The sequence below is a fragment of the Ictidomys tridecemlineatus genome, chromosome 4 (genome assembly GCF_052094955.1).
Source record: "Ictidomys tridecemlineatus isolate mIctTri1 chromosome 4, mIctTri1.hap1, whole genome shotgun sequence".
NCBI classification, from domain to species: domain Eukaryota; kingdom Metazoa; phylum Chordata; class Mammalia; order Rodentia; family Sciuridae; genus Ictidomys; species Ictidomys tridecemlineatus.
Genome location: NC_135480.1, coordinates 98,888,939 through 98,910,800, shown reverse-complemented (window position 1 = coordinate 98,910,800; position 21,862 = coordinate 98,888,939). Strand labels below are relative to the sequence as shown.

Sequence of the window (21,862 nt, the reverse complement as noted above, 5' to 3'; positions counted from 1 at the left end):
TCACTTATAATTTTTTAGCATTGGCATTAGAACCATGTTAACACAGCTAGAAATTGGTATTTTCTGAGAAACTAGATTTTAGGTTGGTCTTAATAATTTCAAAAAAATAATACAGTAATGTTGACAACATCACCATGGATTTGTTGAAGGCAGCAAGGGCACAAAATTACAGATGGGAAAAGTTTACCTGAATGATTTGCTCAGTAATTACACATTATAAGGCTACGGTCTTTAATTATAAGTAATAATTAAGAATGTTTAGGCTTTATAAAAAGCACACAGAAATGCCTCTGGTTCTGTTTATTACCGTCATTGCTTAAAATGTAAAGTTATAGTCAACTCCTCTCTGCTTCCATCCCCTATATAAATGCTTTATAGTCTTAATATGAATACTGTATATCCCTTACAGAATATACCAGCCTTAGGATTTCTAATAAGAAACTAAAATTAAAGCATATGGTTGTTTCCACAGGAACTATTCTATTAGTGCCTAATTGAATTGCAAGTGGCTTTAAGTCCCATTAGCTTCAAGATAGTAGTTAGCGTCTGTGAGGCCTTGTTTTTGTTGAGGGGATTAATGCCTTTGAGGTCGTACATTTTATAAGTGGAAGATTCTTATTTGTGTTGCTAATAAACTTTCTTCAGATACAAGAAATCCTTCCCACAACTGAAGTAAGGTTCCCATTTGTATTCTAGTTTCCTGAAGGCAAGTCCCCATTTTTAAAGGCTTGCCTAGCACTTGAATCATGCAGTTTAATTTTTTCTTAATTTTTTTACTAGATTGAATTACCCTGAGAATATAAAAACGATGTCCTTTCTGTTCCCACTTTTTCCAGGGCCATCCTGTCCACCTTGAAAAGCTTGCTTGATTGGCAGGAATTCCTTTCTTGTTTTTTTCTCAAATCTGGGAATAAACTATTCCCTCTAGCTTGGTTCTGAATTCTGTGTTTATCATAGTAACCCACTCAGGGAAAAAAATTTAAAATCATCTCATCCTCTTTTTTTTCTGATAATTTTTTTTCTTTGTTGTTATTCTGTAACATGGTTCAGTCTCTAAGCTTCCACTGCTGGATCCAGCTAAGGGAAATTTACCCTCTCATTGTCTACAGGCCCTGTGGGCCTGCATCCTCACACCTGGGTTAATTCCCTGGATCATGGAGCTCAAGGTCGGGTTTCATTTTGGTTTGCTCCTCAAGCACCAAGAATTTTTGTTTATCTGTGGCTCTAATAATTTTTTCCCCCTTATCCTTCTAGTTTCCTCCCTTCTAATCCTCTGCCAGGGGCTGGTCTATTTCTAGGTGGATTTGGCTTAAAGCCATCTTAGACACCCCTTCTCACATTTTCCCACTGTGTCCTGCCAAAAAAAGAATCCTTCAGCAGAAATATGATAGCAGGTGGAAATCCTCCATTTATTCTAATTGCATCTCTATTTATTCTGTCTACATTTTTTTAGATTAGTATTTATCTTTGACCTTTGTTTCTTAATGTGACAATGTTTCAATGTTTTTTTAAGGAATAAATAAGCATTGAGTTGATACATAAAAGAGTTTGAAAGCTGGAACAGAGAGCATTTACTCTTGTATTCACACTACTCCTCACAAGTAATAATGGCTTAATAAAAGTTTGGATTTGACATACAGAATGACAATGATGATGTGATGATGATGATGATGATGATGATGATAATGATAGCAGCTACTGTTTATTTAGTTTTATGAGAAGCTAGACACGGTGATAAGTGCTTTATATTTATAACAGCTTTATGAGATAGCTCTTCATTACTGTTCCCATTTTGCAGATGGGAAACTGGCTTAGGAACTTGAAATAATTTTCATGAGGTCACACAGCTAAAAAGCAATCTCTCCCCCTTCCTGATTGACCATTGCTTCTACTGCCGATACTATTGTTTCTTGTTCTGTAAGTAGAATTTAGGTGTCAGTTTTTACCCACCTTGCAGCTTCTCGAAGCCTAGGACATTGTCATATACTCCCTTCTCCCCTGCTATGCCAGGTGCAGAATTGAACTCTCAACAATTGCTTCATCTTTTGCTTCTGAATTGAACTCTCCTCTTCTCCTACATGTGCTGTGGATCATTTATGACATTTATGAGGTGCCTTGGCTGCTGTCACTAATCTTAGAAGCAACAAACTAGAGCAGATTTGGAGATAAGTCATATATCCGTGGATCTGAAACCCTTGACTTTTTGACATGTTCTGAAAGAGATTTTCTAAACGGCTGGAGAAGGGTGATCTACAGAAAGGGTCATGGGTTCAGGGCTGCCTGGGGCTTTGAGTGAGTCCTGAAGGTATGAGTTTTTGAGAGCGGACTAACAAACTCAACTTATGTAAGCCTTCCCCAGATTTTATTGAGATCCCAAGAGTCATAGTCAGTTCAGTTCTCACTCCCACACAATGACTAAATGAACTGCCTGTACATTGGGAATGTCGACATCTACTAACAAGACAAGATTATTTGATGAACCTTCCTACCTACTTCTGTTAAGTGGCTCCTTGGGTTTTCTGTGCAGTGACCAGATAGCTTACCTAGCTCAAGGGTGTGTGAGCTAGGGTCAACCATGTGTAACTTTCCTCCTCCAGTTGTGAGAGCTTCAGCTCATGACAAAAGCCAGCGCTCTGACCTTCCTCAGACCTCGTCAGCTTACACCACTCAACGGTGCAAAGTCTTGAAGGCCGACGCCTCAGCATTACAGCTTTTGAATGTGTGGTTCCAGGCTCAGTTGTATTTTATCCCTGTGTCTGCCTTACTTTAGTAGACTCATTTTGTGAACTTTAGAGAAAAGTATTAGAACCATCATACCAAATGTTGCTACTTATGTTCATGCTCTGATATACTTCTTATTTCTTATTTCTCATATTATATGAGCCCAAATTTTAATTAATGGAGATTTTTTTCTGACCTTTTTCTTCTCTCCCCTTTTTTTTAAGGTGATGGACAGAATTTGTTTACAAAAGACGTGACAGTGATAGAAGGAGAAGTCGCAACGATCAGCTGCCAAGTCAATAAGAGTGACGACTCTGTGATTCAACTACTGAACCCCAACAGGCAGACCATTTATTTCAGGGACTTCAGGCGTAAGTTTCCATCCCTACTGTATTAGCCAACAACTTTTTTTTCCTCCATGTTGTCTTGATAACGAGATTGCTAAGGCCACCTTTTTTTAAATTTAATGTTAGATGCTTAAAGTTGAGTCAATTCTTTAGAGGGAAGAAGAGACAGGCAATCATAATCTTTCTACTTAATAGAAACCTTGAATGGTCCCTTTTAAAAGTAAGGCAGTCTTACTTTGCAATAGGAATTGATTGTAGTAATTCAAGGTGAATTGCAATTGAGTCCCAAATACTTAACTGACACAAACAACTCAAATGGGGTAAGGCAAGGAAAATATAGCATTCTGAAAGGTAATCTGTTTGGTTTGAAGATTGAAGTTTCTAAGGCAATCTATGCTTGCATCGACAAACCAAATCTCACCATAGCCTCTCATGTGGGGGTAGCCATATGCTGAAATCTTTCCAAATATAATATAATAAAAGCCATTTATTGAAACTAAATTATGTGTAACAGAAATAGTTCAAATGGGTGTCAGGGCTTGGCAAAAGCAAGAGTTAAGTCTTTGGGAAAATTCTACTTGAGAGTATTAGTGTCTGACCAAAGCAGAATCCAGGATATCCCTTTCTGGCTACTTGGCCCCTTTCCTCCCAATATTGCAGGACATTCATGACTTGTAAAAAGAGTTGATAAATCTAAGAAACATTTACACAGATAAGAGAGGTTAAAAGGAGAAGCCAGCTTCTTACTCTTAAACCAGATTTTTTTAAAATATAGGCTAAGCTAGCCTTTGCCCAAATTAACAGGATTTTAGAAGAGAACATTTGAACTAAATAAGAAGCCCACATACACTACTTTTGTGGTGACTTTGATTTCCTGCATGTTGTCTAATCAGTTTCAAACTGTGAAGCTGAAGATAGCTAGAAAACTACAGGATGAGTTTATGGCCTCTGTGGCCCTAGGTCGTCCACATTTGATAACACCATCTTAAATCATATCAAATAAATTAAGATGGATCCAAGTTGTGGCTTAGGAACTTGAAATAATTTTTGAAGTGATTTTTTAGATTTCACTTTGAGACTATTACTAATGAAATTTTAGTTCTCTTTCATAATTTGAAACTGCTTTTTTTTTTTTTTTTTTTTTTTAAGCCTCGGATTTTTAGAGACCTTTTAGAAGCTTGTTGGCCTCAGTTTCTGAATTTCTGGTACCTAAAGATTAAGAGGGGCTGGCTTCTCAGTGACAGAGGACTCAGGACATGACCTTTCCTTTTGTTTTGATTTTGCCTATCTCTTATAGGAAACTGAAAACAATTATGAGCAAGTGCTGAAAAACTGATGGTGCTTGCAATTGTGCCACTGTGTGTGTGTGTGTGTGTGTGCGCGCGTGTGCGTGTCTTTTCTTTGGGTAGAGTTGTCTATATGCAATTACTTCAGAAACCCAAAATAGTACCCAACAGGTAAAGAAAGGCTTAATGAATTTTTCCACTCTGTGGCTGCCTTTTTAGCCATGTGACTTTTTCCTCCCCAAATTAAGGAAAATAGACTGCCATTGCCATTGTCTTTTCATAGTCACTGACTCAGTGTTTTGTTTCACAGCCCTGAAGGACAGCAGGTTTCAGTTGCTGAATTTTTCTAGCAGTGAACTCAAGGTGTCGTTGACAAATGTCTCCATTTCTGATGAAGGGAGATACTTCTGCCAGCTCTACACTGACCCCCCACAGGAAAGTTACACCACCATCACTGTCCTGGGTAAGAAATGCACGGGTTCACTTTGGGAAGCAGAGTGGGCTGGCCCATACTAACAAATAGCTTCCAGCAGCAAAGAGAAGGTTAATGGTGGATTTCACTGTTCCAACTTGTTTTAGGAAGAATCACCGCCCATCTTGCTGAATTTTAAAAATAGCCTATTTTACCAAACGCTCTAAGGAATGGCAATCAGCAGTCTTTATAGATTCCACCTGCTCTTGGGTTTCAAACCTCAAGCTTTAGAAGCAAAGATCAAGAGAATTTAGAGCCCTCAAATGAATCACTCACCACATGAAATGTCATTGCTTCTAACTACCAGGATTTTTTTGCTTCTGTGCAGAAGGAAAGATGGGCTCTCACATCTGTACCCCATGGCAGAGCTATTATGGAATCCACGTAATGATTTTCTCTTCTGAGTTACATCCTCTTTTTAATGTTGTTGCTCTCCTTTTCTTCAACTTTACTTATTGCCTTGTTTATTGTTTATACTCTAGATTATACTATAAAAAGTCATACCTTGTGAACACATACTTTGCCACAAAGTGCAATCATTGGACATAAAAGAGTTAAGAGCTCTTTAACTGATGAACAATCAAAGCACCATTGCCAGGCTTCTAGGTACATCTCTAGTGAGCTGAGTATCTTCATTTATGATCACCAGATTGTGATTTTCAGCAAAATCCCAGTAGCCAGGTTTCTGTGTTTTTATTTTTATATAGTTAGCAGATCCTAGTATACTGAAGGTGATCTGAATTAGTCACCTTTTAGACAAACATATACTCCAGGGCATAACACCAGCTGATCTGGACTTTTGAAACTGAAATTTCAAGGACATACACTGTAGCACAAGGCAAGATCTCTGATTTACACCTTCGGGAAGATGATGAATCAAAGTCTATTTGAAGCGGCAGACTGCAGCTTTTCGGTGTAATGATATGAAGATTAAAGAGGAAAGATAAATATGAAGGACATTTTTGCTTGGTGTGTGTGCACATATATGTATTTATGGATGTACATATTGAGCTTCTGCCTCATTACTTTATTTAAACACAGCTGTAAAAGGGAAAATACTTTTTTATTCATTAAGCTAAAACATGTTCCCAAAGCTTACATATATGCCCTTGAGAAGAGGAATACTGATTTTAGGAAGTCAGGAAATCTGGCCATACAGTTTCTAATGTGGACTGTGTTTAGTGATGGCTTTTCAGGTGCACAAGCTTGTCATTATTAGTTTTGATCCATATTAGACCTGCAGAGATAGAAGGCATGGAAGTTTTGCTGGGGGGTGATTATTTTGGTCTTTGCAGATATACCAATTCACCAATGTACATTTGAAGCTGTCTGTCCACTTGTGTAGAAGTATTTGAAAATAGACTGCTTATTGCCCTGCTTCATTAGCTGCATAGACTTCAAATTGACCAGCCATCCATTGACCATTTGTGGCATTTCCACAAAAATGATAGCAATGAAAGGAAATATATTAATAGCATTTTGGATTTTCACAATATTTTACTGTTTGGAGGAAATATAGATAGCTTAATTTCACAGAAGAAAAATAACAGGTTAGTCATCCTGCCCAAGTTACAAAGTATTCAGTGACAATCAAGAATCTGAGAATTCAAAACAGATTTGATGATTCTGTCTCACAGCCTTTGTGCCTTCGGGGTTAGACTGTTTTCAGTTAAATCCTGAATGCTGCCATTTCAAAGTTTTCTTAGATGCACATCTTTGGTTTTCAGGAGTCTAGCTGGTCATTGGCAAGTAGTTACTGCCTGTCAGTCTCAGAACCACTGTATTGGACTAGGTTGACTATGAATACACCCTGGGCTTGGGAGTCAATGTACCAGCACTAGATTTTTGAGAGGCATTATGCCTATAATCCTTTTGGAGGTCTCATTATTCTAGAAGTAATAGGTTCCTGCTTGTATTTTATAGAAGCATTAACTTAAATATACTTGAAAGTAATGTTAGTCAATGTTCTCTTTGCAGATATTATGCATTCATTTAATATTCTTTCCATTGAATTTACTCTAGGCATCCTTGACAGAGTAAAATTGTTGTCATCAGTGTTTGAGTCTTTCATATTCCAAAAATCTGACAATTTCCTCTGATACTCAAATATTCAAACCTTCCTCGTAAGGTTTAGAGTTTTCAGATATTATAATGAATGAAGAATGATGTATTAGCATCTTCGTTACTATCTATGTTTCTCCGAAAAGCATTCCATATATGCTTACACAGCTGTCAAGCTTCTTGATAGGTTGAAGTTGCACATTTTAGTGCATATGTTTATTAGTTATTTGACACATTTGGCAAAAATTTCAGCATAATTATAACGTATAGACATGGGTATTTGTTAATGTTATCCGTGCTACTTCATAGTTAACATTATGTTTCAATCTCATCTGTGCAAAAACTGAAAATTCTCCTGTGATACCTTGCATTGATCTGGCTGCCTTGTAGAATATTCATTCATTCCTTCTACTTGTGATGAGTTTGTTTTTTTTCTCCAGAACACAGTGTAGGACTCTTTATGCTACTATTCATGAGAAGAGGTGAATGGGAGAAAATAACACTGCTCCAAGATTAATGTAGTTACTGATAATAGTAGCTAATATTATTACAATCCTGTCTTTCTAAGATTAGTGTTCACTCTTAAGATTCCAGGAACAGGAGAACCTAATTATTTTAAAGGGTCTTAGAGTGAGATTTCATGTGCTGATCAGGTTTAAGACTCTTTTGTTGTAATTAATGTGACTCATCTTGATATTGCTGATTTTTTTAAATGTTGTAGGCGTAATGTTTATAATTAGTACTCTTATAGGTTAGTTAAGTAGGACCTTGACATTTCATTGCTTTTTTTCTGGTATTTTCCTCTGTGGTTTTCATTCAGGTTTTCATCTATATGTACCTCCTTAGATATATCTTTGGTTATTTTCATTAATGGCTGCAGGCAGTTTTTACTAAATGTGTCTGTTTAGTGGACCATGTATAAGTGTATTCTCTGGTTAGCAGCAGTTTTAATTCATTTTTCTTATAAATGGATTTTTATACTTTACTAACCTCTTTTGTATTGGAATAGACATTATGAAGTTAAAGGAAAAGCAGGGTAGGATTAATAGACCAAAATAAATTTTTTTCCTTGTCCAATCCTCTTTTTTCATAAAGACAGATTTAAACAACCTCATTATATTTTCCAAAGCTTTCTTGCTCTTAAAAAAAAAATTCTGAGAGAAGTCACAGTTATAATATCAAAAAATTCATCATGACTCATGTTATCAGATTTTATTTTACATTTGTAAATCAAACAACTCCCACTATACTTGCCCATTTCTTCTAATCTTAGCAAAGATTAGAAATACTGGTCACAGTCTTGAGAAAACTATTTATGGATGTGGGAAAAATCATTCAGCTATTTCTCAAAATGATGAGCTCAACAACAAGTAAGTTCTTTATTTTTCTATACTTGATTTTTGAAGTTTTCTACACTTTTACCTTGGCCATAAAGTTAAAGATGATGTCAGCTGTTTAGGAAGGCAATCCTAAAATCTAACATTGGTACAGGAATCCCTCTCAAGGGTATAGAACTTTAGAACGCATCCGTTGTAGCAGAGGAGTAATTAACCGGGTAATACCAAACAATAAGAATCCCAGATAGGAACCTCCCTGCCAGTCAAGCTCTCAACCCCTAAACAACATCTAGAGGACACCACTGATTTTTCTCTGTCCTATCTACATCTGCCCATTTTCATTTTCTTCTTTGAAATACTGGACACAGTCTTGAGAAAACTATATGAGATATAATGTGGAAAGAACATGCCACCATTTTTATGACCAAATAGAGTAAGAAAAGACTTTCCACCAAGAGATAACAGTGGAGATGAACAGCTGATGGGGGCTAGGTGGAGCCTGGGGTAAGTGTATTAAGGTGTATGAGGCTCAACAAGAAGAGACAAGAGAAAGGCAAGATCACCAGGAGGCCAGAAAGCAGCTGTCTGACAGACTACATTTAAGGCTAAGTAAACTCTTCTGAGATTTAGCAGTCTCTGTAGCAGAGTCTTTTAACAACTCCTGGATCTGTTTCCATCCAAAATATTCCCAGATTTCTACAGAGTGATCACCAAGGCATTTCTCCCAGAATAATAGAATCAGATCCACCCCATTCTGTGGGGATTTCCAGGATGGCAAGTAGATTTAGCCCTTTGCCTCCATCACATCCTAAGAGAGCCCTTCTTTAGCTTCATGTCCCCTCATTTACTCTACTCACTTTCAGTTCTCACTGGGAGCCATTGCTGTACCCATATCAAAAATTGTTTTTATCACTCTAGTTTTGTTTTTGCCTGGACCTTGAATGGACCATTTATTCTCTTTCATTCCTTCATTGGTTTGAGAGGACCTTGTTTCCTTCTTATCTCTTTTTAGTATCCCTTATCACGGTCTTGTTTGCCAAGGTCTTGTTTCCTTTAGCCTTGGACAGTCTTTTCCACTGATATTCCATCTAATAATGGCATTCCCCCCCCCAAAAAAAAATTCATGTCTACCGCACTCAGAATGTAGTAGTATTTGCTGGTCTGAAACATTTCTGTGTATCCCCTATCCACTGCCTAGGTTTATGGAATAAAAATGTGTAACTGACCTGATCATCACCAAGGAGATAAACTATGCTAAGGATACCACCAGCTGAAGTCATATCATTTCTTTTGTCACTGCCTTTCTGTGTCTCTTAAAATGCTGGCAGATGTGCAAGTCCAAATTGGATGTTAAATTATCCCTCTTTTTCCTTATTTTTTCTTGAAATGTAAGCTAGGATAGTTCTTTGCCATGCTTAACTACTCATTTGGGCCATATCACATTAGCATCACGTCCAACTGAGCAAATATGTTGTTTTCCTTTACACAGGGAACAAAGAGGAATGCTTTTGCTTTAGTTGTTGTTCCCCTCCCCGACCACAGCACACTATCTTGCTGAGAAATATATGCAACAAATCACTTTACTTTTCCTTTTTCATCATTCCCTATAAGAATTTTCTATTGCTCCAATTCAGTATAAAAGTCTTCCTGTGGGCAGAATTTTCATGTTGGACTATAACAGTTGGAAATCCCAAATATGTGGTTTAATCCTATAATTTATTGAAGCAGTATCAGAGATGTATTATTCAACTTGATCATCGGGATGGCATGTTTATACATATTTAATTTTTTGTTTCTCTTCTGAGTTGAGAAACTTATTAATCATAAGTCTCAGAACTGTCTTTGCTTATTCATGGTGGTCAGGACACATATTCTTAGATTTACACTACTGAATTCCATATTCTTACTGATTTTTATTTCAAGAGGTTCAGTCTTGAGGTAAGGTTGCACCTTATGAAGTTTCACTGTCAACTTAGTTTCATTAAAAAAAGAAGAAGAAGAAGAAGAAGAAAAGAAAAACTGCCAGGCACAGTGGCACACGCTTGTAATACCAGTGACTCGGGAGGCTAAGGCAGGAGGATTGCAAATTTGAGGCCAGTCTCAGCAACTTAGTGAGGCCCTAAACAACTTAGTAAGACCTCACCTCAAAATGAAAAATAAAAAGAACAGATGCAAAACATACTCCTAGGGTGTGGCTCAGTGGTTAAATACCCCTAGGATCAATCCCCAGTACCAAAAAAACTCCCTTCATCATCACCACCATCATATTCTTCATACTCTTGATTCGATATTTAGTATGTCAGCCCTAAAATCTTTTATTTTGGCTGTTTTATCACACATATCTTTAATGTGCTTATAGAAGAGTAGTTTTAATTCTATTTAAATCTGCTTACATTTCTAAAATCAGGACCATTGGAATTCAGAATATGGAAAATTACTTCAAGAGAATTGGCATTCCCTCTATTATTGCATCTTCATATTCAAAGGGTTTTATTAATATGCCATCCATTGGAGAACATGATTGAATTCTGGATTTCTGTGGCTCTGTTTAATTAAATGGAACTGGTCCTGATATAATTTTTCTGTGTATGTTTATGGTGAGTGATTCTTTTGAGGGACCCCCAGTTTTTTACCTTTATTGATAGACTTTGAAATCTTTTATATGAAGATTGAAATCCAAGCATTGAGTTCAGAAGTATTACTTTCAGGGGCTTCCAGGTAAGGACAGTAATTTCAATAATGTGTACTCCTCCTTGTTTTATATCTGTTTTCTGATCAATTTTGTAATGACTGATGAATAACAAATAACTATATCATAGCATTGTTAGTGATGATTTAATAGTGGAAAACTGATCATTTTATATGATACATGTAAGAGAAAAATTAACTGATCTTGCATAACTCATTTTATCTAGTGATGGCTTTGCCCTTCTCTTCCCTCTGCCTGAGGCATTTGCTCCTCTTGTGATGGTTTGTCTTAAATTTCTATCAGGAATGTCCACTATTTTGTCCCTTTTTTGATAGCAATAGTGCTAGTTTCTGATGAATGGAAGAATATGTCTAGAAATGAATTTTGTATTTACAAAGCACATGTATTTAATCTGCAGTCCCACCACGTAACCTGATGATTGATATCCAGAAAGACACTGCGGTGGAAGGCGAGGAGATTGAAGTCAACTGCACTTCCATGGCCAGCAAACCAGCCACAACTATTAGATGGTTCAAAGGGAACAAGGAGCTCAAAGGTAACAGAGAAACCACCCTGTACTGAAGTTGTTAGTTGGTCCTTGATTCTAGCAAGTATGCTTTGTGAGAATTAGGAACAGGTGCAAAACATGCCCCTTAAATAAAAGTATTTATTTAGGTATGGTTCATAATCAATTACTAAAGACATCTGAGGCCAAAGCATAACAGCATTGTTCTAATTCATACCCTCTCGTGTGATTTGAAGGTTCATGGTGAGATTTGTTGCTCTATTCAAATGCCTAGAGAAAACTAAACCTGAAAACTAGAACTCTTCAGGCCAGAAGAGCCACTGTTGGGGGTATTCCCTCAGCTCAGACCATTTCTGTACCTCAGTTCTCATTACACAAAATCCCTGCATTTTGTGTTGGCTCAGACTGGGTCAAAACCCCACATTTTTATAAGCATTTTTTAAAATTCCAGATTCTAATATCTGTTGCACTATCGATTGTATTGACCATGTGCTTTCCTTCCAGAGAGGTTGCACTAAGTAGACAAAGAATTTTATCCTAGTTATGAATTTACAGTAACCACAACCCTTGTGAAACCTATAATTCAGATGCCCAATTCACTGGTCTGTTCTTTTGCATCTCTGCCTTTGTGGGAGCAGTGCAAGTGATTCCTTTAGTCATGCTGCAGTTGGCTTTCCCTCAGAATTGAGTCATCCCAGATTTGACTCCTAGGTCCTCAATCCCTGCCACCTCAGCTGTTGCTGAGAAAGGAGACAGCCTGTACCCTGTTGGACCATATTTTGCCACTTATCCTAAGCCTTTCACATATGTTGTGTTCAGATTCCTTTCTTTTCAAGGTTGACCTCCAAGTAGTATTCTAAAGAAAGGACTGACCTACTCTGGTCATTTGACTGAAAACTAGCTGTGGGCCTCACTTTCTTCTAAAATAATAATATAAATTTATAGGATTCTTATGAAAGTGAAATGAGTGAATGTTTGTAAAGCATTATTAAGCTAGTCCCTGGGCCAACTTAAGTGCTGTGTGCTTGTTAAATAAATAAACAGTGTGAGGAAGAAAATAATAAACCCTTTTAGAAAGGTGATACAGAAACCTATATATGGAAACAGAGAAATCTATATCTAACAGCTAAAGTTTCCAAAAGCTTGTTCTGTTTAAATCTCCCATTTCCTAGGTATGGTTTTAGAAGGAAAGAGTTTCTCATTTCCCCTCTGCTTTTCTGTCTAAGTGAACTGAGCCATTAAATGTGTACCGATAAGTACAAAACATTAAAAGAAAGTTAATGTTGTGCCATGTTCCTGGGAGTGCTGGGTTCAGGAAGGGACTGCCCCAGCCTATTCATTCTATCCGGAAGCCTCCTGCCCGCTTTTCTGGGTGTTCTTGGACGTGTCTCCCATCTGGCCCAAAGCCCTGTATCTTACTTTGCTCTAGCCCACTGCCACTGCGTTTCTATGGTCTTCCAGAAGTCTCAGAGTTTAAACATTTCAATTACAATTTCAATTATGTAAATCCATTTAGTTACTTTCCCTCTTAATTGTTGATGATGGGGGTAGGCAAAAAGGGTTGTTTATATCTCCACTGCTGATTGAATTACTTAGGGGATTTGGATGATGTCCTGGAATTTTTAAATGGCATGACAGCCTCAGAGATATTTCAAGTTCAGATAGTTGTAATTAGGGTGAAAAACGCTTTGCTTTTCCTCCTTCCAAATACCTTGGAACAGCCAGATATCAAAGTGGTTCAACCTTTTGCTGACTTTTTAGGGGGGTTGAGATAGAAGAAACATATAATGTACTTCAGTAAAAATACTGTGTACTGCTTGGGGTCGAATATATCTTAAATATGATTCTGTAAGTTTTGAAAAATAGGAAATTAAGGGAAACAATCTTTTTATCAGTTATCCATTCACAGATTTCCCTTCTCCAGGTAACTTCCATTATATTTGTTAAAATAGTATTGTTGAGTTTGGAAGGAAAGAAGAGAATTTAAAACTGGAATGATGCAAATTCTTTCTACCATCTCTGGTTATTTATACATTTCCTTTCCTGCTAGGCAAATCGGAGGTGGAAGAGTGGTCGGACATGTACACTGTGACCAGTCAGCTGATGCTAAAGGTGAACAAGGAGGATGACGGGGTCCCAGTGATCTGTCAAGTGGAGCACCCTGCGGTCACCGGAAACTTGCAGACCCAACGGTATCTAGAAGTACAGTGTGAGTACCTGAGCATCTTACTCTGAGGGCATAGCACGGCAGTTACTTAGAACCTCTTCAGATGCCATTTGTTAGATGCATACATACATTTTATATAGTATTGATAGAATATTTTTCCTGTTATCTTGGTAGAAAAATAATCAAAGGATTGTTTTAAGAAATACTATCATCTTACAAAGTGCCAGTGAGAGTATGAGAATTCCACATTTAATCCAAATGAAAAACTGAAATTATTTCAATCTGCTTTAACATATGCAAAATTGATTTCTTTGAATATAGACAGTCATCATTTTTGTTCCAGCTTCAAATTCTGGAGTAATCCCTCCCTTTTCAATCCCATCAGAAGCATTGGATTTTGTTTTAAAGGAGGTGTTTTATTTCCATTCCACATCAGCATTTTGTTTTAATTATACATTCTCTTCTGTTTGAGGTTAAATTATAGCAGTGAGTTGAAAGTCAAACTCTTCGGGATAAGTGCCACATCTTGATGGCTTCATCAATAAAAACTAGACTGTAGTGAGTAAGGCTGTCTCCCTATGGTGCCCTGTAGACTAAATATGTTCTCCGCATCTTCTCCTCTAGACCCTTCTGCATCAAAGGAAAAAAAAAAATCTGGTTTCTGCCCAAATTCATTCTTGTGCCAAGGTTATGGCCAAGTAGCCAGCTTCTCACTTTTCATCAAAAGGCTTCTGTAACTTGGCCTCTGAAAACTTTCAGGTGATAATTGAATATACAGAATGAAAATGTTTTAAAAGTTTGGTTGGGATGGCGGAAGTTGGGAATCTGATGAAGGAAATGTGTTACCCTTTGTGAATCTTTATGTTGGTACCCTAGAACCACAGTAACAAATTATAGCACCATAAACTTGGTGGCTTAAAACAATAGAAATTAATTCTCTCGGTTCTGGAGACCAAAAGACCTAGGTGTCAATCAGTCAGATCATATCCCCCGTCCCCAAAGGTTTAGAGAAGGATCTTTTTTTTCCTCTTCCAGCTTCTAGGGACCCCAGGAGTTCCTTGGCTTATAGCTTCATAACTCCATTCTCGGTCTTCATATGGCTTTCTCTTCTTTGTGTGTCTCTTACAAGGACACTTGTCACTGAATGTAGGTCCCACCCAATATAATCCAGTACAGTCTTAAGATCCTTAAGTTAACTATATCTGCAAAACCCCTTTTCCCATATTAGGTGGCATTCACAGGTTTCAAGGATTAGAACTTGTACATATCTTTGGAGGCCACGGATCAACCTGATGCATTCCTTACCATGTTTCAATTCTCTGAGCAAACTAGGGGCAGGGAAAGTTTTTAAAAGTTGCTTGTAAAAGACCCTCCCATTCCAACCTTTTCTTACTCTGTGAGTTTGGCTCAATTTAACATTATATAATGCAGGTTTTTCTTGTTAATTCATTTCATCCACTTCATTATATAGCTTCATTATGAGCATCATGCTTATAATTTTCATATCACTAAAACTATTGTGGTGTAATGTCCCTATAATGGGAAAACAGAAATGATCAGATATTATCTAAATTGGCAGATAGTAGATTTCTTGTGACTTTGTTAATATGTAATTCATTTAAGCAAACTTAATATCCATTAACTTTCTTTGTAGGGGCCCATTAGCTTTAATAATACATTAGCTCCTTTGTGAGTCCTGAGTAGATATTCGCCCAGTTTCTGCCCCTAAACTCTTTAAGTAGTTTCCCAGGGTGTCTTTTAAACAAAATGTAGCCCCATCCACCTACAAAATTATACTCCTCCAAATGCAAAAATATTTCAAGCAGTATATCTTCTCCCCCTTGGAAAAACTTGATACTAATCCTTATAAACCTTATAAACAGATTCAAGAGATTCGTCCTTCTAAGAAAAGTAATAAGGCTCTATAAGTGAATCCATTTGACTTCAATATAACAAAGTGCCCCTGGCTTCTACCTACAGGAAGGGACTTTAGCATCTTCCATAGATGAGGATGTGATCATTTCAAACTCTAACATGGCATTTATTTTGTGGGCAGCTCTCTCGTCTTTTATCCAACATAAGCCACACAAACAATTTATCCTTGAAGTTCCATTTTGGAATATAAATAAGGAGAAATCTCTTATGTAAAAGATGGTTAAGAATTATAAAGTTTTGTATAATTCAAATGGGAATTTTAGGTCTGGCTTGAAATCTTCAATAAGGCTGTCAGTGCTTAAGAAAGTCACTTGATATTTCACTACCCTCTATTCCTAGAGCACTGCTGAGAACTTTCTGGAGCTGGACAGGAATTCCCTAAGCACGTCTTCAAACACAATTGCACATTGCTGCATTATTTCCTACCAAGTTTCCTCTCCTTGAACACCAGTAGCTATGCAATAACAAGAGCTGCGTGCCTCAAGTGGCTGTGGCACTTAGTTGCTGGGCTCTACAGTCTGCCAGTTGTTCACCAGTGGTGGGTAGTGGACCAACTCCAGTCCCTTATAGCAGTCTTCTCTGCAGACAGGCAGCACCATATATTGATGGTCATGAGGAAAGAGTAGATTTCTGAAGGCACGAGAGTCTTAGACTAATTTGTAAGTAGCCAATCTACATAAAAGTTGAATTGTGGATACCTTGTGAGGATTAACAGTACACCTGTATTTTTAATTGACCCAGACCCTTGAAGCTTGCAGTTCAGCCTTTTTAGGATCACTTCAAAATTCCTTTTATAGCTATACATCTGGAAAGGTAAATAAGATCACATATTTACCACATTTAGCTTACAATCTGAAGAGTCCATTTCTCCCTCAGAGTTATTAGGGCTGCTTTATAAGATACATTTTTTTTACATCATTTTATTGCTTTAACCTAACCAAGACCTATGTAATAATGTATGTAAATATATTAATTTTATTTTGTTAGGCACACTTTCTTTTTTAAATGTCCTTTTCCTTGCTACCTAAAAAGATTGCTTATACTATCAATGATAGATATTATCACCAGGAAGTACTGAGTCCCTCTAAGGACCTCAGATTCTACTTTGAGTGAATAAGACCACCTTGGGGCAATTTATCCTGATCTGAATGCTGTTAAGTGTGCTCAGTTGGTTTAACCCTGGCCTATTTTGGCCAATGAAGTTTTATGGAAATGTCTCTACTCCAGCTAAGACAAATGAGTGTTAGCCAGGTTATGATTAGGGTTCAAGGACAGATGATAGATTTGAATTCTGTATAAGTTATATCTTTTTTAAAAAAATAATGTTAAAAGGAAAAATAAACAGTGGCCACTTGTATGCCATTGAATACTTCAAGTATGACAAGGAATGAAGAGAGGAAGGATAAGAGAGGAAAGGGGTATACTTCTCCACTTAAGATGGGTGTCTCCATACTATGTAGCTGTGACCCTCAGTATAGAATTCAGATTGCTGTGCAGAACAGAGGAAAGCCATACTCTGAATGGAGACAACCGGGCTTGAGCTACAACTTGGAATTGCTTTTGTCTTGTGGATTTAAGTCCTAATTAATTGAACCAGAATTTTGTGGTGTTTGTTTGTTAGTACCCTTATTTGTGGTACCAGGAGAAATTGTTGTGCCCAATTATGTGAAAAATCAGCCAGATGTGTATGCTGTCATACTTTTAATAATCCTTAAGTTTTTGGTGAGTACAGATATTAATTGTGTAGTATGCATTGAAGTGATTAACATCAATGTAATTTATCATCTGGAGATTTCTGAACATAAATAAATGAGTTGTTTTGTTCAGCAAGGTGTTGACCCCTTCAAAATCAGTGAATTAAACCCCCCCCTTTTATTATAAATATGAAAGGCACCACAATCAGCCAAGTGTTCAGTTATTTGATTTTCTGGGGCATTAGCCGCTCTTGTTTGTGACATTTCCCTGTTGGGTGCTCGTTTGCAAGCTCATTAATAAGGTTTTCTCATAGGAACGTGGCTGGGAATGAAGAACATACAGTAGGGCTCTTAGTTTCCTAGCTTTCATTCTGAGACCCAGCAAGGGTACAGCAGCAGCATGCAGTTAAATGTTTAAAACAGAAAATAATTATGTTCTCAAGCTAGAATTCAAAGCTCTGTTTTCTTAGATGTTATGCAGAGAACAGTTTTGCTTTTTAATGTTCTGAGCTATATGACCTGAAAATCTTTCTGTGCTTTTTTTTTTTCCGTGCAAATGTCTATATAGGTTGTGTTGCCCACATTTACAACATGCTTGATTATAGCAGCGCGTGATACAATTGTAGCATGGTTGGTAGAGTTTCAGATCTGAGGGAATGCACTCTTGTCAAATGAAAGCCTGTTTAAATGAGAACAGTTCACTGTCTGCACGTTAAAAGAAAACTGTCTAAATAGCATCAAGGTGGCAACACATAGCGACGTAAGCTGGGGATTCAAAGACAAGCTGTGACCCTCAGTATAGAATTCAGATTGCTGTGTAGAACGGAGGAAAGCCTTACTCTGGATGGAGGCAAATGTGAAGCTCTTGAATGACTGCTGTGTGACTTTGATTTCACCCATCATAAACTTACTCTTTATCATGTTTTGCAAACATCTTCATTTTGTGAGGGTTTCATGTGTGTGTGCATATTTATAAAAAGAGAAATAATGAAGAGATGAGTTTTGAAACAGAGAATGAAAACAAAGCCTCTAGAAATGGGTGTGTGAATGCCTTCCCTGCCCTGATCAGCAGCTGACAGTTAATCGTGTATGTGGGCATTATTTTCAAAATGAGTTTTATTGACTAGATGTAGACAGGTATTTTATAAATCCATATTCCTGTTCATCCAAGGTCCAGAGGATGGTAGATTTTTTCCTTTCATTCCCTCATCTGGGGGAAAATTGGGCATTGAGGAGATGATCAAAACTTGTTCTTTATCTGTGACAAAATAAATGTTTCTCTGGTATTGATAGTGCCCTGCGGTGAAGGAGGAAGAAAAACCTGGAAATTGGCAACTCTTTCCTGTTGGAGTGGAGGATAAGACTTAGTTTCCAAGAGTGGCTCCTCTGTCACATTCTCTCCCCCATCAATCCTGTTCCCAGGTTGTATTCTTCAAAGCATAATAGCTGCCGGTTTCAGATTTGGCCTGTTTCTGTCTGATCTCCAGTCTCTTTTTTTTTTTTTTTTTTTTTAACAGAACCTATTTTTCCTTCCACTCTTCTTTTTATTTTTATTTTTTTAAAGCAATGAATTGATTTTTAGGGAGGTTATTTCAGTATTTATTATTCCGTATGAGAAATAATCAAGACACAGAGACACCCCCTGATTGGAGCTAATTTTTTAACTTGTCATTTTTTGTGTTTTAACACAGAGCAGTGGCAATTCCAAGTTCCCAACGTTCTAAGTGTTATAGATTCTGCAGCAGCAAAAGGAACAGGAAGTCAAGTAACTAATATTTAGAATAGAAGGAGGGAATGCTGGTTCAGATACATGACAAGCAAATCTTGAATGAGCCTTAGGGAAAAGGTCTTTGCCTCCGAAAGGCACACCCAGCAGGAAGAGGCCTGTGTTCCTAAGGACTCACTTCCCACTTCTCACTGACCTGGTATAGTTTTTAAAGAAGTGTCTATTTTGCTGTGTATATCAAATACTTACATAGCAAAACTAGACTTCCTGTGTACACCCTTGGCTTAATGGTTTTTAACTCAAGGTCAAAATTTGATTCTGTGAAAGGGTAAATGGTTGTGAAGTTGACCTCTAAAAAGAGTGGTAAAACCACATCTTTTATGATTTCCCTTATGATTCCACTTTGAGATATACCAGAAATGCTAATTAATTGTATAATTAAATAGAAGGACATAAACAGTAATTCGTGGGCTAAACCTCAAATTTTGGGAGCTGGATTAACTTTCATAAAGAAAATACAGTGATATTCTGTGACAAGGACAAAGATGGATTCATGGTCTGTTTTGTTGTTTTTTTAAATCAGTAGTAGAGTGAGGAATAGAAGTCCATGTCCCAATGTTTCTCCACTTTCTCGTTCACTCATTTTTTCATTCACTTATTCAGCACTTATGTTTTGAATGTCTACTGTGTGGCAGCTGCTGGCATTATTCTAGTTACCAGGAATTTAAAAACAAAACAACAAAAAAAAAAACCTCTCCTCTTACTGAGGGTAATGCTCTTGTGCAATATTTGCTTTGCCAACCTTTTGCTTCCAATATGCGAAGATTTCTTCAAAGACAAAGTGCTCTGGATTTATCCCATTTTAAAACCATTGGAACAAAATTTTCTGCCACAACAGGGCAGAATAAAATTTTATTCTGGTGGGTGGAACAGTGATTTTACTCTCCACAAAATGATATGCAAGTTTCAACAAGAGGCAATGGCCTTCTTTGGTGATGTGGCACATGCTCTTTGGTCCCACCTCAGTTTACCAGAGTTGACTTGTGCCCCTCTTAATAGTTCATCTCACCTCAGGAAGTAAAGTTTGAAGTGCCATAATTCATACAACCCACGTTCTCAGGCTTGCCACCTTGAGAACAAACAAAAATATCAGCAATGGAAATTATCCTTGAACATATTTATGATGAAACAAAGCAAACCTTTGACAAGATATTCTTCTTCTTTTATGCTACCATTGCCCTCCTTTCCTTACAAAGCTGTGCTTTCCCAACAATTTAGACAACCATATTGTAGGGGTTGAGCTCAAACAGCTTCTAATACTCACCAAATCTCAGGTTAATCTTTGCATTGTCGTTCTACTCCAAACTGCAGTAATCTCCCCTGATTGACAAAGACTCTTCAGTCAGTGCTTCCTTGCTTGAATGCACAAGGGATGACCCATACCCTCTCCTCAGCCATTGTGATAGCATCTGTGTCCTTGCTGCCCTTGAGTTCTCCTGGGTAGGACTTGAAACAATTAGCCCTTGATCCACACATGTCAAATCCCATATTCACTAGTATTTTGGAATATTGGATGAAATCTTGAGTAAGGGACATGGAGAACCTGTGTCCCAAATGAAGTTTCAGGAACAGACTTGCACTCATTCCCTGGGGCCTTCAGCACACGGAAGGATTTCCGATGCCCACATTCTCTCTTTTAAAAGTTCTCAGGAAGAGAAGGAAGGTGGCAGGTGCCCCTGGGATAGTAGGTCTCCTGCCAGGGTTTCAGGACACCTTCCCCCTTGCCTCAGCTCTTCCTTGTGCCACATGAGAAGTGTGACATTCCAGGTAAAATGAAACTGCAAAGTACCTTTAAAAAAAAAAAAAAAAATCAAAGGCTGGTATGTCAGCATTGGGCTCCAGAGAGAAGACTGTGCTTTTTCATTTACATAGGAAATTGAAATACAGGTTACAGAATCTTGAGTTTCATCTTCTGAAAAGATCATAGAGTGTGGTGCAAGGTCAGACTGGCATGAAATCAATTGTAATCCGCCAGCAAGCCATTCTAACCTCTTTAAGAGTTTCCTTTTATATTTTTCCTCTTTATAGAGAGAGCAAAGTACATTTAAAGAAAGTCTCATCAAATCAGAATGTCTTTCTAATATTATTTTTTTAATTGGTTGCTACTGTACTGTGACCTAAAGCCTCCTGGTATTTAACCCTCTGTGCAACTTTGACTAATGAACAAATTTTGTCTGCTGTAGCAGTCTTGCTAAGTGTCTTTTATAGGGTTTTAAAAAAATTACAGTGTATTATGAAAACCTCAGATCCCTCAACCTAATTGATTGGCTGTTGGTGATGCCATCTCTATAACTATAATGTTCCTTAAGTGCACAGACCTAACTATTTTTCTTATTTTTATATAGCAGTTCCATTTTATAATGACATTAAACCATTCTGAGTGATACATTTTTGGACAGTTATTGCACTTGGGTAGAAAGTGTCATCTGGCTTTTAGCCTTGTGCCTTACAACACCAACCGAGGTGTAAAATGATCCCCCAGAAAATGTACTAGGCTTTACCTCATTACTTAAAAATAAATCTTGGAGTCTGGTTCTGTTTCAGAAAAGATTTGGTGAGTTAAAACTTTTGATTTATGGACATAATTAAAATATAAATGATGAGCTCTGGGCTACTCAATCAGCCATCTGGATTGTTCGATATTTTGACATACTTATATTGCAGTCAGGATCTTCTTCCTGGGAAAATTTAACATCCCTGAGTCCTAGAAGTGTCAGTGGAATCCCAAGGTTTCTGTTCCACCTGTTGAAAATACTTAAGTTCTTCTTTTGGGACAAAGGAAAGGGAACAGAATTTGTTTTTAAGTTTCCATCACCCAAGGACAGATGGTGGCACATAGAC

At 37.4% G+C, this 21,862-nt stretch overlaps 1 protein-coding gene across 9 annotated transcripts in view; it reads left to right on the top strand.

Moving 5' to 3' along the window:
* Window positions 1-21,862, top strand: part of Cadm1 (cell adhesion molecule 1) — a 321,456-nt gene that overhangs the window by 246,623 nt on the left and 52,971 nt on the right. For all 9 annotated transcript variants that reach the window (XM_040285249.2, XM_005328284.3, XM_021728448.3 and 6 more), the window contains exons 2-5: window positions 2,946-3,092; window positions 4,665-4,817; window positions 11,332-11,469; window positions 13,490-13,648. In XM_040285249.2, coding sequence (XP_040141183.2) covers window positions 2,946-3,092; window positions 4,665-4,817; window positions 11,332-11,469; window positions 13,490-13,648 — 597 coding nt within the window. The remainder of the gene's footprint in view (window positions 1-2,945; window positions 3,093-4,664; window positions 4,818-11,331; window positions 11,470-13,489; window positions 13,649-21,862) is intronic.